Source organism: Corythoichthys intestinalis, chromosome 9 (genome assembly GCF_030265065.1).
Source record: "Corythoichthys intestinalis isolate RoL2023-P3 chromosome 9, ASM3026506v1, whole genome shotgun sequence".
In the NCBI taxonomy this organism is placed as follows: Eukaryota; Metazoa; Chordata; class Actinopteri; order Syngnathiformes; family Syngnathidae; genus Corythoichthys; species Corythoichthys intestinalis.
This window is the reverse complement of record NC_080403.1, coordinates 32,692,010-32,705,467: the sequence shown is the minus strand read 5'-3', so window position 1 is coordinate 32,705,467 and position 13,458 is coordinate 32,692,010. Positions and strand designations below refer to the sequence as shown.

At 39.1% G+C, this 13,458-nt stretch overlaps 1 protein-coding gene across 1 annotated transcript in view; it reads left to right on the top strand.

Annotated features, from left to right (window-relative positions):
- Nucleotides 1-13,458, top strand: part of phf20a (PHD finger protein 20, a) — a 37,152-nt gene that overhangs the window by 4,999 nt on the left and 18,695 nt on the right. The window contains exons 3-10 of the mRNA XM_057846100.1: nucleotides 5,553-5,724; nucleotides 5,946-6,030; nucleotides 6,123-6,199; nucleotides 6,272-6,830; nucleotides 6,939-6,989; nucleotides 7,071-7,340; nucleotides 7,446-7,637; nucleotides 10,684-10,779. Of these exons, the coding sequence (XP_057702083.1) occupies nucleotides 5,553-5,724; nucleotides 5,946-6,030; nucleotides 6,123-6,199; nucleotides 6,272-6,830; nucleotides 6,939-6,989; nucleotides 7,071-7,340; nucleotides 7,446-7,637; nucleotides 10,684-10,779 (1,502 nt within the window). The remainder of the gene's footprint in view (nucleotides 1-5,552; nucleotides 5,725-5,945; nucleotides 6,031-6,122; nucleotides 6,200-6,271; nucleotides 6,831-6,938; nucleotides 6,990-7,070; nucleotides 7,341-7,445; nucleotides 7,638-10,683; nucleotides 10,780-13,458) is intronic.

Genomic DNA, 13,458 nt, shown 5'->3' with positions numbered 1-13,458 from the left:
AGTCAACCACCAATTGTGCAAGTTCTCCTATTTGAAAAGATTAGGCCTGTAATTGTCAACATGGGTAAACCTCAACCATGAGGGACAGAATGTGGGGAAAAAACAGGAAATCACATTGTTTGATTTTTAAAGAATTTATTTCCGAATTAGAGTGGAAAATAAGTATTTAGTCACCTACACACAAGCAAGATTTCTGGCTGTCAAAGAGGTCTAACTTCTTCTAACGAGGTCTAACGAGGCTCCACTCGTTACCTGTATTAATGGCACCTGTTTTAACTCATTATCGGTATAAAACACACCTGTCCACAAACTCAGTCAGTCACACTCCAAACTCCACTATGGCCAAGACCAAATAGCTGTCGAAGGACATCAGAGACAAAATTGTAAACCTACACCAGGCTGGGAAGACTGAATCTGCAATAGGTAAAACGCTTGGTGTAAAGAAATCAACTGTGGGAGCAATTATTAGAAAATGGAAGACATACAAGACCACTGATAATCTCCCTCGATCTGGGGCTCCATGCAAGATCTGACCCCGTGGCGTCAAAATGATAACAAGAACGGTGAGCAAAAATCCCAGAAGCACACATGGGGACCGAGTGAATGAGCTACAGAGAACTGGGACCACAGTAACAAAGGCTACAATCATTAACACAATGCGGCGCCAGTGACTCAAATCCTGCTGCCAGACGTGTCCCCCTGCTGAAGAAAGTACACTTCCAGGTCCGTCTGCGGTTCGCGAGAGAGCATTTTGATGATGCAGAAGAGGACTGAGAGAATGTGTTATGGTCAGATGAAACCCAAATTGAACTTTTTAGTTGAAACATAGGTTCTCGTGTTTGGAGGAGAAAGAATACTGAATTGCATCTGAAGAACACCATACCCACTGTGAGGCATGGGGGTGGAAACATCATGCTTTGAGGCTGTTTTTCTGCAAAGGGGCCAGGACGACTAATCTGTGTAAAGGAAAGAATGAATGGGGCCATGTATCGAGAGATTTTGAGTGAAAATCTCCTTCCATCAGCAAGGGCATTGAAAATGAGACGTGGCTGGGTCTTTCAGCATGACAGCGATCCCAAACACACAGCCAGGGCAACAAAGGAGTGGCTTCGTAAGAAGCATTTCAAGGTCCTGGAGTGGCCTAGCCAGTCTCCAGATCTCAACCCAAAAGAAAATCTGTGGAGGGAGTTGAAAGTCAGTGTTGCCCAACTGCAGCCCCAAAACATCACTGCTCTTGAGGAGATCTGCCTGGAGGAACGGGCCAAAATACCAGCAACAGTGTGTGAAAAGCTTGTGAAGAGTTACAGAAAACGTTTGGCTCCCGTTATTGCCAACAAAGGGTACATAACAAAGTATTGAGATGAACTTTTGGTATTGACCAAATACTTATTTTCCACCATGACTTGCAAATAAATTCTTTAAATATCAAACAATGTGATTTTCTGTTTTTTTTCCCACATTCTGTCTCATGGTTGAGGTTTACCCATGTTGACAATTACAGGCCTCTCTAATATTTTCAAGTGGGAGAACTTGCACAATTAGTGGTTGACTACATACTTATTTGCCCCACTGTATAATTGCTCTTTACCTAAAAAAAAAAAAAAAAAAAAAAAACAATGTTTTATCCGATTACTCGATTAGTCGATAGAATTTTCAGTCGAATACTCGATTACTAAAATATTCGATTGCTGCAGCCCTATAAGTGAGGCTCGCCTAGATTCTATGGGTCCCCTTGAGATTACATTGCATCTATGGTTGACTTCCGCCCACTCCAAAGTACCCAGTAATAGTAGTCATAGAATATTTATTTTAGACTTCAAACAAAAAAGTCCACTTCTCCATTTCTGTTCTTTTAATTTCACTTCATTTTATTTTTTTCAAAAATACATATGCATGTGTGTGTAAAAAACTGGGGTGGTGTAAAAAATGTCATAGTGTACATTGGCAAAAATGTGGAATTGTGCCAAAATAAAAATCTTAGGTTTTTGTTGAGACTTCTATATACAAGTCACCACGAGCTAATAATTATTTTATGTAATAATATTGTAACTATGAGTAGTTTAACATACCTGTCTTGACCACAGTACTAAAACAGCCAAATAATACTGTAACCCCAGTTTTGGCACGTCACGGTGAGAGGCCCTTCACCCCCCTCACCCAACTACCAATTTCAGCTCAGTTGTGCAGTGACCATTTGCACAACTCTTCACTCTGACTTATCTCCTAACACACTTAACGAAGAGGGAATTGAAAGGATAAACATGCTATTTGCTAACAAGGTTGTTTGATCTTTTTTTTTTTTGTCATTGTTTTTTTTTCTTCATCTTCATCACGAAATGTGTGTATACTTAATTATTGTTGAGCTCATTATGGTGTGAAATTGGACATTTTTTCAGGAAATTAAGTCAATTATTGTGGTATTTACTCCTGTCATTTACTGGCATTGAGAACACCTGAGTCGCTTAAAGGTTACTTAAAGGTTTTTTGCAAATTCCCATGACTCTCACGATATAGACCCTACTCACTTGATGTCACAACCACGCCTCCGCGCCATAATGTCCGTCTACTTGTCGTGTTGATGCATTACCGCTACGTAAATTCCTCCTATTGTGGCGTGTTTTTCTGCTCATTAACATTAATAATCAAAATGGTGAAGGCGTGTGTGGCGGTTGGTTGCAATAACAGAGAAGATAGACGGAGAGACTTGAAGTTCTACCGTATTCCGAGAGACCCGGAGAGGAGAGCGAGCTGGACTGCTGCAATTCGACGAGAAAACTGGGCTCCAAACGATTACCACGGATTATGTAGTAGTCATTTTATATCTGGTAAGATGCATTTAATATATATTTAGAGGTTTTTGGGCTGACAACCACAATTAAGATCATTGCGAGGCTAATCGCCGACAACATAGTTTCAAATTCAAGATGCTTATTTCTTCCACCATCATTACATTTTGAATAATATTTAGCTGGTACCAAGTGAAAGAAGCTGGCCTCGTCTACGGATCATCAGTTAAACAGGTGTGTCCAAACCTTTTGCAAAGGGGGCCAGATTTGGTGTGGTAAAAATGCGGGGGGCTACCTTGGCTGATTTACATAGAACAATATATTTAAACAAATTTTAGCAAGCCCTTCTGTGTGTCACATTTGCGTTATTTTTTTTTTTAATTCATAATTTCAACAGTCTCGTCTTTGTGGCTTTCTCTTTCGACACTCGGTTTCTTGCGAAATACTGCTGCTGTGAAAAAATAAACTAGCTTCAAGTTGCTATAATTTCTCGCTGCGTATCTTCCCTGTAATGTTGTCGTACATGTCAGCGTGTCTTGTTTAGTAATATTGCGTCACATGGAACTCTTTGAAAACAGCGACTGTCTCTTTGCAAATGAGGCAGACACAGTTGTTGCGTGTTTTATTGAAGAAATAGTCCAATATCCACCTATCCTTGAAGCGTCGGCCATTGCAGTCAACTTTTTTTTTTTTTTTTTTTGATTGTCGCCATTTGAGAAATCACACAGGGTAATGTTGCTTAGAGTGCTGCTCTTATAGTTTTTCAAACGTTCGTGAGAATAGGCTGATTTTGTGTGGACAAGATAGTTGTAGATATCAGGTTAGCAGATGTCAGGCAGAGAGGGCGAAGACAGTGGGTTGAAAAATATCGATTTAGGCATCAAATATGGATCTGGCGAATGGATAAACTGAAGCTTTTCCACATAACGCCTTTTATGCAACGCATCCAATGAGTTTACAGCGTCTGAAAGCACCGGGGCTTCCATGAATTGCTCTATAAACTGAACGGCTAATTGAAACCATTGAGAATAGGGCTAAACAGAGACGGACAATATGGCGACGGGATACAGCGACACGTCATTCTGTGACGTTGGTGAGTAGGGTCTATACTAGAGCTGTCCCGACTAGTCGACGTAGTCGACGTCATCGATGACGTAAATCCGTCGACGAGCACAACATGCCGTCGACGGTTAATGAAGGGTTAAAAAAATATATGCGTGGAAAGTTAGAATGCCGGATGCTCTGTTTGCAAGCGGGGAAAGCGGCACAAAGCCAAAAAAAAGCGCACCAGAGTGTCCAAAACATTGACTTATTTCAAAGAAACAAAGGAGAGTACTCTTCTGTCCTGTCTCTTCAGTGCCAAGCTTGGCTGCACGTCAGCCGTGAATAAACACCTCAAGCGCCTTCACGCAGTTTGTAAGGTTTTTTTTTTTTTCATTTTTTGTACACCAGAGGGTGCTGTCGCCTTACTAAATAATAATGTTTCATTGACAATGGGCCTATAAGTGCTATTAGTATTGTTCTTAATGCTAATTGAAAGGTTTATTTCATGTTATGGTTTATTTTATGGTATTGAAAATTATATAAGGTTAAACGATCATAAATATATACAGTATATACAGTGATTGCACTCAAGGGAGAGATTGTCAATGATAAGGTAATAAGGTAAAGGCAATTCATATAGGCAATTCATTGATATATAAATAAGGTTTAAAAGGAAAAAGGTGAAAAGTTTTTGTTAATTTCTAATTGTGTTGCTTTATTTGTGTGCACCGTAGCTCTTACAGTATGTTTACATCAAGGATGGAATAAAAGTTGTAAACCATCAGTTTAAGAGACCATCTTTTCAATCGGGATGCTACACTAGTTAATTCTATCAGCATTTGAACTCATTGTTTATTTGTGATTTATTATTGTTATTTACGTGTTTATTTGTGCTTTAATAAATGAGTGTTCCAATATGTTTTTTTTGTTTTATTGATAAGCGTCAACAAAAATTTCATTGCTAAATTAGTTTAAAAAAAAATTTTTTTTTTAAATTAATTATTAGATTAGTCGACTAATCGTAAAAATAGTCTGCTGACTAATCGGGAGAAAATTAGTCGTTTGGGACAGCCCTAGTCTATACCAAGTTTTTCTTTGCTGCACCCTTAAAAAATGCTGCAGGTGACCATCCATGAACAAAAGCGCTAACTCTCACGGCATATGCTCTTTGCATGCTGCAAAAAAAAAAAAAAAAAAAAAAGATCAACAGAGCCATTACAGGACTATTTCTACTATTGCATGCTACTGACATTGCTTCTCTACAGAGCACTACTGCCAATGCCAATGTGCACACACAACTCAGACCAGGGAAAATGAATATTTCAACAATGTATGTCTTAAGAATCCATGAATAGGCAGTTTCTGTTCGGAGATGCGCTTGAAAATGGACTCCAAGTGTGCCCTGGCAATGATTGTTGGAATGTAATGGTACACTCACAGTACTCAAAGTGGCTGAGTGAAGTTTCCAACACACCAAAAGCAACAAAGTGACCGTGACACTGACCAGAGTACAGTCAATGGCTGAGAGCGATATACTTCCCCAAATTGGAAGGGGCAAACTTGAGGGAATAATCCTTTTTAATGCAGTGAAATATTATATTCAAGTACATAACCCTACTTGACTTGACTGTAACCATTCCTTTCTGGCATCAGCATCATGCCTTGACTTAGGTCTTGTACCATAAACAAAAATAACCCCTAACTACTTTTGATGCTCTTTAGGTATGCTGCCAACATAGAGAAGATTGATTACGATGATGAGAAAGTACTAATTCATTATCGTCAGTGGAGCCATCGTTATGACGAGTGGTTTGAGTGGACAAGTCCCTACCTGAGACCTCTAGAAAGGGTCCAGCTGAGGCGTCAAGGCTTGCAGGACGACGCACCTGTGCCTGTAAGCCAAAGACTTTTATTTTTATTGTTTGATGTACAGGATATTCTCTGACTGATAAACAAGTTATCTCATAACATTAGTATTTTTTTTAATTTTGTTTAAAAAAAATGAATTACATGTTATTCTGTCTTCTTTGTAAAAGCTAAGAATGGGAGTAAAGAGCCATTTGATCCCTAATTTTAGTTCTGTTTGCTGGGAGTGAAATATCTTTTTCTTTCTAGGGTTTCCAAGTGAACGACAAGGTCCTGGCAAGCTGGTCTGACTGCCGTTTCTACCCTGCTAAAGTAATCTCGGTCAATAAAGATGGTGGGTGAATTAGAAAAATGCATAATGAAGTTGGTTTTTAAGTCAATTGTTTATCAATGTCAGAATAATTTTTTTTCCCCCTTCATCATCAGTTTCTTACACTGTGAAGTTCTTTGATGGCGTCATTCAGACGGTGAAAGGAATACACGTGAAACCTTTTATTAAAGAGGTATGTGTCAAATAATCATATCATTGATTTTCTGTTACCTCAACTATCTTTCCCCCCACCACACACAAATAGAGAGGTGCTGGAAAGTCACGGAGTACAGAGAGAAACATGGTTAGACGAGTCCCAAACCGCAAAGACCGCAGACCTCCAGTAAACGGTGAGCCCAGGAACAAGCGGGCTAGACGCAGCACCTCTGACCAGGAGAATGACAGTAACAGTGAAGATGAGGAGGGAGAAACGAGGATGGTCAATGGGAAAAACAAGAGAGCAAATGGTAAACTTGAGACCTCGCCCACTCTGATAAAGGTAGAAGAAAAATCAGGGCAGGCAGACCAGAAGAAGCCCAGTGATGCAGAAGATGGCTGCCAACTTACAAATGGCACAAACGACTCTCACAAGCAACATGATGAAAAATGTCATGTAAATGGAGATGTGAAAAAGGAAGAAGAGGAAGTGGAAATGGATGTGAATGCAACACAGCCATACACTAACTCAACTAAGCCATACACAGAGGTGCCCAATCAGCCAGAAAAGACAACCACAGTTTCCAGTGAAGATTTGGAGCAAAAACCAAACCTTGAATCGGAGAGCTTGCAGCCTACCATGCCGCCTTTGCCTCATCCTGTGAAGCGTAAGTCAAGTAATAAAGTGAATAAATCAACCAAAAAAAACCAAACGTGACTGGACTGTATAGTCTGCCTTAAAACATCATTAATGTATTTTTTCCTGCTTTTGACAGCTGTGAGGAAGCAAGGTTTCCACAACCCCAACAGATTCAGCAGAGAACCATGTAAGTGTTCCTTTTGATATAAAATTGCCTGTATTTTTAATGGATTCACTTATACCCGATTCATCTTGTTCCTTAATTCAGTGTACAGGGTCATCAAAAACCAACCACCTCCTGTACTTTCCATCAACCTGGACCATAACCCATTCAAATGTAATGTCGCGGGCTGCACCAAGTCATTCCGTAAGGCCAAACTGCTTCATTATCACATGAAATATTACCATGGTGAGGAGCAGCCATTAGAGGCTGAGTGCAGTCCCACGAGAAGCAGCCACACCAGGTCATCAGAGAAACAAGTTACTGGCGCCAGTTCGGATGGTCCAAAGAGGAGGCGAACCATATCTGCTTCCATGCGTGAGTTTCGCTCTAGCTTCATCTCTCCTGAGTTTTTTTAATTGTATAATGAATGCAAACTTATATCGTCTGATTATTGTTATCAATACCTTTCATTTTCTTCAGATACAGTAGCTGCTCCGGCCACTCGGGGTGAAGTAAAGGCTCCAGGCAGGCGCACATCTGCTCCCTCTGCAATCAGCACGCATGGCCATCAACAGAGGTTGCTACTAAGGGAGAAAAGCAAAGAGAACCAGCTTGATAGGAATGGATGCCAACCGCAAGATAAAGAGTCAGACAAGTGTGGCTTTGACATTGGTCAGTAACAATTCCTATTTGATTCTTATGGAGTATTTTTGCAGTCTTTCCTTGCGTGTTTGTGATGGGCTATCCTGAAAGGGATAGATATCATGTTCATCCCAGTAAAAAGATTCTTGTTTAAAAGGATTCACGGATAGAAAGACTTGTAGTTCTTAAAAGATAATGGCTATTATGAGTTAAAATCTGATATTAAAACCCCTGTTGATGTTTTGCGTTTATACAATTTGGTCGCCATTGTTATTGACATCACTGGACGGTGACATCACATTGTTACGTTTCTGGGCTTCCATAGGATGAGTCTAACGACATAAACATGTCATCTGTTCAACCCTTTTAAGTTGAACCCGAGAGCATCATTAATGTCGATATTTCACAAAACGAGCAGCAAAAGCAAAATGAACAAGTAAGATGGGATGAGACGAGACTATAGTAGGGGAAAAAAAACGGTGTTCTGCCAAAATGTGCTACACCGGTGAAACGTCCTACATGATGCGAATTTGACACCCAAAGTACTACAGTGCGCTTTTAGCTTGTTTTTTTTAGATGTATACAGACAGGACATACTAAAGATGCCTTAAGAAAATACTTAAATGTAGTAATATCAAATAAGGGTGGTTTAAATTAGGGTTGGGAATCTCTTGCATGAAGCCGATTCGATATGTATCAAGATACACAGGTTACGATTCGATTAAAAAACGAAACATTTTTAAAGCCAAGCGATTCGATACAGTGTAAGAACGATACGGTTCGATAGTGAAAACGATACGATAGTAAATATTTGTTGTGTGTGTTTGTACAGTATTTTAAAAATATAAAAAGACCATATTTCTAATATAGCAAAATTAAACAAAATTCCATACCAATGTTATGTTTTTGTTTTGTTTTTTTTTATGAAAAAAATAAATAAATAAAGCTTACTATGTGACCGTCATTTTGTTGGATGGGATTGATAATAAAATAAAACTCCAGTGACACACAACAATAAAGTGCAGTAATTCAAGTAGTGTATTTCCTGGTGTTTTTAACACAAGAGGTAAGTAATTTAAGTGCAAACTTTCAAAGTAAACATCTTACAAACAAAAAATATTAATTATATGCAGCAGCTCTAGAAAAAAAAAAAAAACCTGCTAGTGTTATCATAAATAAATAATAAATTATGCTTTACGACTGGTATAATTGGGGGAATAAAACATGGCATTTTAGACAGACAGGTCAATAATCATTACTTTAACCTAATACACAGCAAAGTCATTCATTTATGCCTGTGCTTCCTCATTTTTTATTCCTTATCACTGTCCATATCTTTTTTGAAGGGCAGATTTTTCTTGAGGAAGATCAACTAATCGACATGTTCATGTTTAAGTAGACTGCGTTTCGTGGAAACAATATGCCGCCCTTTCCACCATTGTAGTGGGTTATTTTTCAGGGTTAAAAACTCATGATCACTGTACCGCTCCACACTTCACACAAGCTCTGTCCCATGCGAACAGATCTGGCTGCCTTCATCACTTCAAAGTACGACTTTTGTTTTCCTGGGTGCGTTGAAAATCGATCGCTGCACGTCGCTGGCGTCGGTGATTACACTGTCCATTGTTTTAGCATGTTGCTTCGTTGCCACTACTAGTTTCGTTTTGGGCTGTGAAGAAAATGCTACGGCGCGTGCGTTACAGTGGTTTCGTTAGCTCTCGCGTTGTTATGACACGCCCGTGACGATCGGGTAATGACGGCGACTAGTAGCGGTTCTGCCGAAATGAATGGGAAGTTGAGGCAACCACGACTGTGAGTAGTGCTTGTCCATATTATATCATACGTGCGGTCTCGATCTAAGTGCGCTGTGTCGTGAATGACACAAGCGCAGCATGTGAAGTAAAGGGTAAATTATTATCATATTAAGCAATGCATTGAACTAGGCATTAGAAGCCGATTCTTGTGGTCGCGATAGCCGAATTCTATCTCTACTATCGGTTTATTGAATATTTAATGGCTAATTCCTGTCGAATGGTAACTTTACTATCGATACATTTGTATCTCTCGCCTGTAAAACCGGATATCCGGTTGTATCGGTTTATCGTTCTCAAGCTTAGTTTAAATATGCTACATGACTAATGTCGTCAACAGATCAACAATCTGCTTTAAAGCTACCACAAGAAAACACAAAACACAATTTTGAGGCAATGAAAAGGTAATAAAAGACTCAATAAAAACACAAATAGTAAGTACTCGCCGCTTTTAACCGATGAGTGCATGTGTTGGACGTCTCGCCGCGTAGAAGGAATTGCAGCAACCTGGTTGTATTCGTCGAGTGACAGTGACAATCTACGTCATCACCCCGAACGTCTATTGTGCGCTGAAAAGATTGCTCCCTTCGTAGGTCAAAACATGTACTAAATATTAGTAAATAAATAAGTATATAAATGAAGATTTTTAAATCAATGGCAATGTTTTATGTGTTTCTGATCACATATTTTAGTAAAAGAGAACAATCGTGGCTTATTAGAGCCTACAAGTCTTAAGTCCGTGGTTGCCTTTCAATAAATAAATCAATCAACTTTATTTGTATAGCACATTAATAAATTAAACACTGAATTTCTAATAATACTGGAGAAAAATGTAAATGAACCGAATATTTCCAGGAAGTGGCAATTGTAAGTGTTGACAGCCATTTAACAAATGCCGGTGCTATTTCAGCCAATCAAATGTCCCACATTGCACACCTTCCTTGTGATGTCATTAATACTCATTATTTCTTGTACCTACGCTTGAATCTATCAGTGTATAAGTCTGTTGGTATATTAATGCGCTGCAAGTGGGGTCATTTTTTTGTGTTCAACATTTTTTTTCTCCATTATCAAAGAAATTCATGGTTTGCATACTCAAATACTTTGAGCAAAGACCTTCACATGAAGGTCATTTAACTAGGTGTTGTCTGTTCCTTTAATGTAGTACGTTACTGCCATATATACACTGATTGCTCACAGATGATTGCTGTAGCAGGGGAACCCCTTAATGATAAATTGGAAATTTAAAATTGTCTATTTTTCAGGGCCTGTAAAAGAAAGAACAAAAGAAAAACTCAAACAGAAAGACTTCCTTCGCATTAAGCTTAAGAAGAGGAAGAAAAAGAAAAAGGCCCAGTCTGGTAAGTAGGGATTCTGCGCATCAAGACCAATTGCATTGCTGCTGCTTTGCATGTGCACTCACTGTTACATTGTGGAAGTTGCTTGGCTGCAAAATATGAAGCCCTTCATTTTTGTCTTGTTGGTGTGGTTGCTGAGCCTTTCTGTGTGTGGGAGAAGTGTTACATCTGCTACTGGCCAATTAGTTCAACCCAATAATTTATATCACATCCGTTTGCAGTGTAATTCCATGACAATTCCTCAATAGTGGTGATTATCAAACCAGATTGTATTGTAGCCCTTACAATAACTAACCCAAACACAAAGTCCAAAACTTTTATCTGGAATTCATAGTCAGTGTAGTTTGATGTGTAAAATGTAACTCAAATATGGGGGGGGGGGAATAGCAACTCCTTTATATAGTTGCATTCGCTGGACAAAAAGGCAAAATTTTCTGCTGTCAATATTTTACAGGCCACTGGGACACTGTCAAAATGAAAAGTAACGGTAAATGTAATAACCCAGGGTTGCGTAATAGGTAAACGAAAATGATCTTTACTCATACTTTTCAAGTCGAAATGGCTTTAAAAAATACATTTCAAATATGAGATGCGTAATCCACCCATCGCAGCAGTGAGTTAATTTCTAACACGGAATGACTAATGCTTATAGTCCATAGACCAATCCGAGCAAAATGACCGGAAGTACCCCGGCCGCCATTGCTGAGGTGTGCCGCCCGCAGCATACAGCCAATAGCAGCTAACATTACTGTTTACAGTTGCCACGTTTACATGGAGCCAAATATTCCAATTACAATCGGAATATTTGTTCAAACCGAATAAATGTGTTCCATATAAACACCTCGTTCGGAATGAACAGGCCCAAACCGAATAGAATTTAATTCCGATTCACAGGGGTGGAATATTCCTTTTCCCAAACTGATTAGAAGTAAAATTATATCATGTAAACAGGGAAGCGGAATGGTGTCTGGTTGCGTTCTTTCTGCACATGCTCCGTAATGACGTGGTGACGTCTCTTGGTGACGTAAGTAACGTCACTTGCAACATGGCTTCCAAGCACACGCACAGCGCACCCACACAACTTTTTAAATGAACGGCGTATCATTCTGAAGTTTTGTTTCCACTCGAAAAGTTAAAACAGCAGCTGATCTGACGATCGATCTCCATGTTTTGCAACGTGACGCTTTGTTTTGATTAATCTGCGCATGTCAGACGGCAGTTGTCAAACGTCCTTTCGGAATAAAGGCAGACACATGTAAACGCTGGATCGGAATAGATGAAGTGACATGTAAACAGCTGATGTGAAATTTCCATTCGGAATGATTTGAATCGGTATGAATAAAAGTCAGCATGTAAACGTGGCTAGTGACTGACGCTGGGCTGGTATAGGTAATGGCGGCTAACCACTAGAGGGCAACGTATACAAATCTCTACTTCAGGGGTCCCCAAACTTTTTCCTGTGAGGGCCACATAACTTTTCCCTTCTCTGATGAGGGGCCGGGGTCAGTTTGTAACAGAAAAAGTGTGACGATTGCAGGAGTGCCTAAATGTAAAAATTTATTGTTTTTCAGAAAGCCAAAATCAAATAACCCTTTCTGGATTCTTCACGGAACAAAAGTAAATAAAAATAATAATATAATATGATATAATATAATAATAATAATAATAATATAATAATAATAACACTATTAATTAAATAGATAATAACCAAATAACCCTCTCTGAGTTCTTCACAGAAAAAGGCCAGGAAATAAATAACACTATTGAGAAAAAAAAAGAAAAAAATTCAAAATGCTCTCTGGTATTGTTCAGGGGGCCGGACCAAATGTGGAGGCGGGCCGGCCGTAGTTTGAGGACCACTGTTCTACTCAGACTAGTCAATAGAATGCAAGGCGTTCTCGGTATACAACTGTCCAGACATAGAAATTTGGAGGTTAGGAACAGCGAGCTAATAAAATATTTTCTGCACTGATGCAAGAGTGTGTCGTCACGTGGCAAAGTAAGGCACACTACTTACTGTTCTCAAGTAATTACAATTATTTTTGTGCAAAAGGGTGCACTTGACCATGAGCCACACACAATTTTTTCAAGAAAATGGTATTTGTTCATATATACATAGGATGCAATGGACTGACTTTAAGCTGCAGGGGTATTCACACCAAAAGACATGCAGCTCATTAGCCAGTAAAAATCCACATATCTGAGGCACACTGTACTGTAAGATGTAGGGTTCAAAGCAGGGGAAAAAGTAGCATCATAGACTGAAAAATTAGATTATTTCCTATTTACTAGGGAATTACTTTTAGATTTCAGTGTAAAGTAAAGAAGTTGGGGTTCTCCGATTCTATGCGAATTTGTTACATGTCAAGTTTTTGCATCTGGACAAGGTTCAGTGATATCCAATACAAAAGCTGCAACAAATATTCTAGAATATAATTATCTGTTTTGGTCTATGCTGTTGGAGAGTTCATTAAATATTAAAGATACACGATAATATCGGTCACCAATAATTATCGGCCGATAATGGCAATTATGACGTCACACAGATAGTCACACAGATAATCCAGATAATAAAAAAATTCAACCGATAATGCAATCCGATAATTATATACTTGATTTAGCCTCCAAATGTGCGCAACCGAAGAGTTCAGCACGCCGCCTCCTCAACCCCTCCCCTCTCTG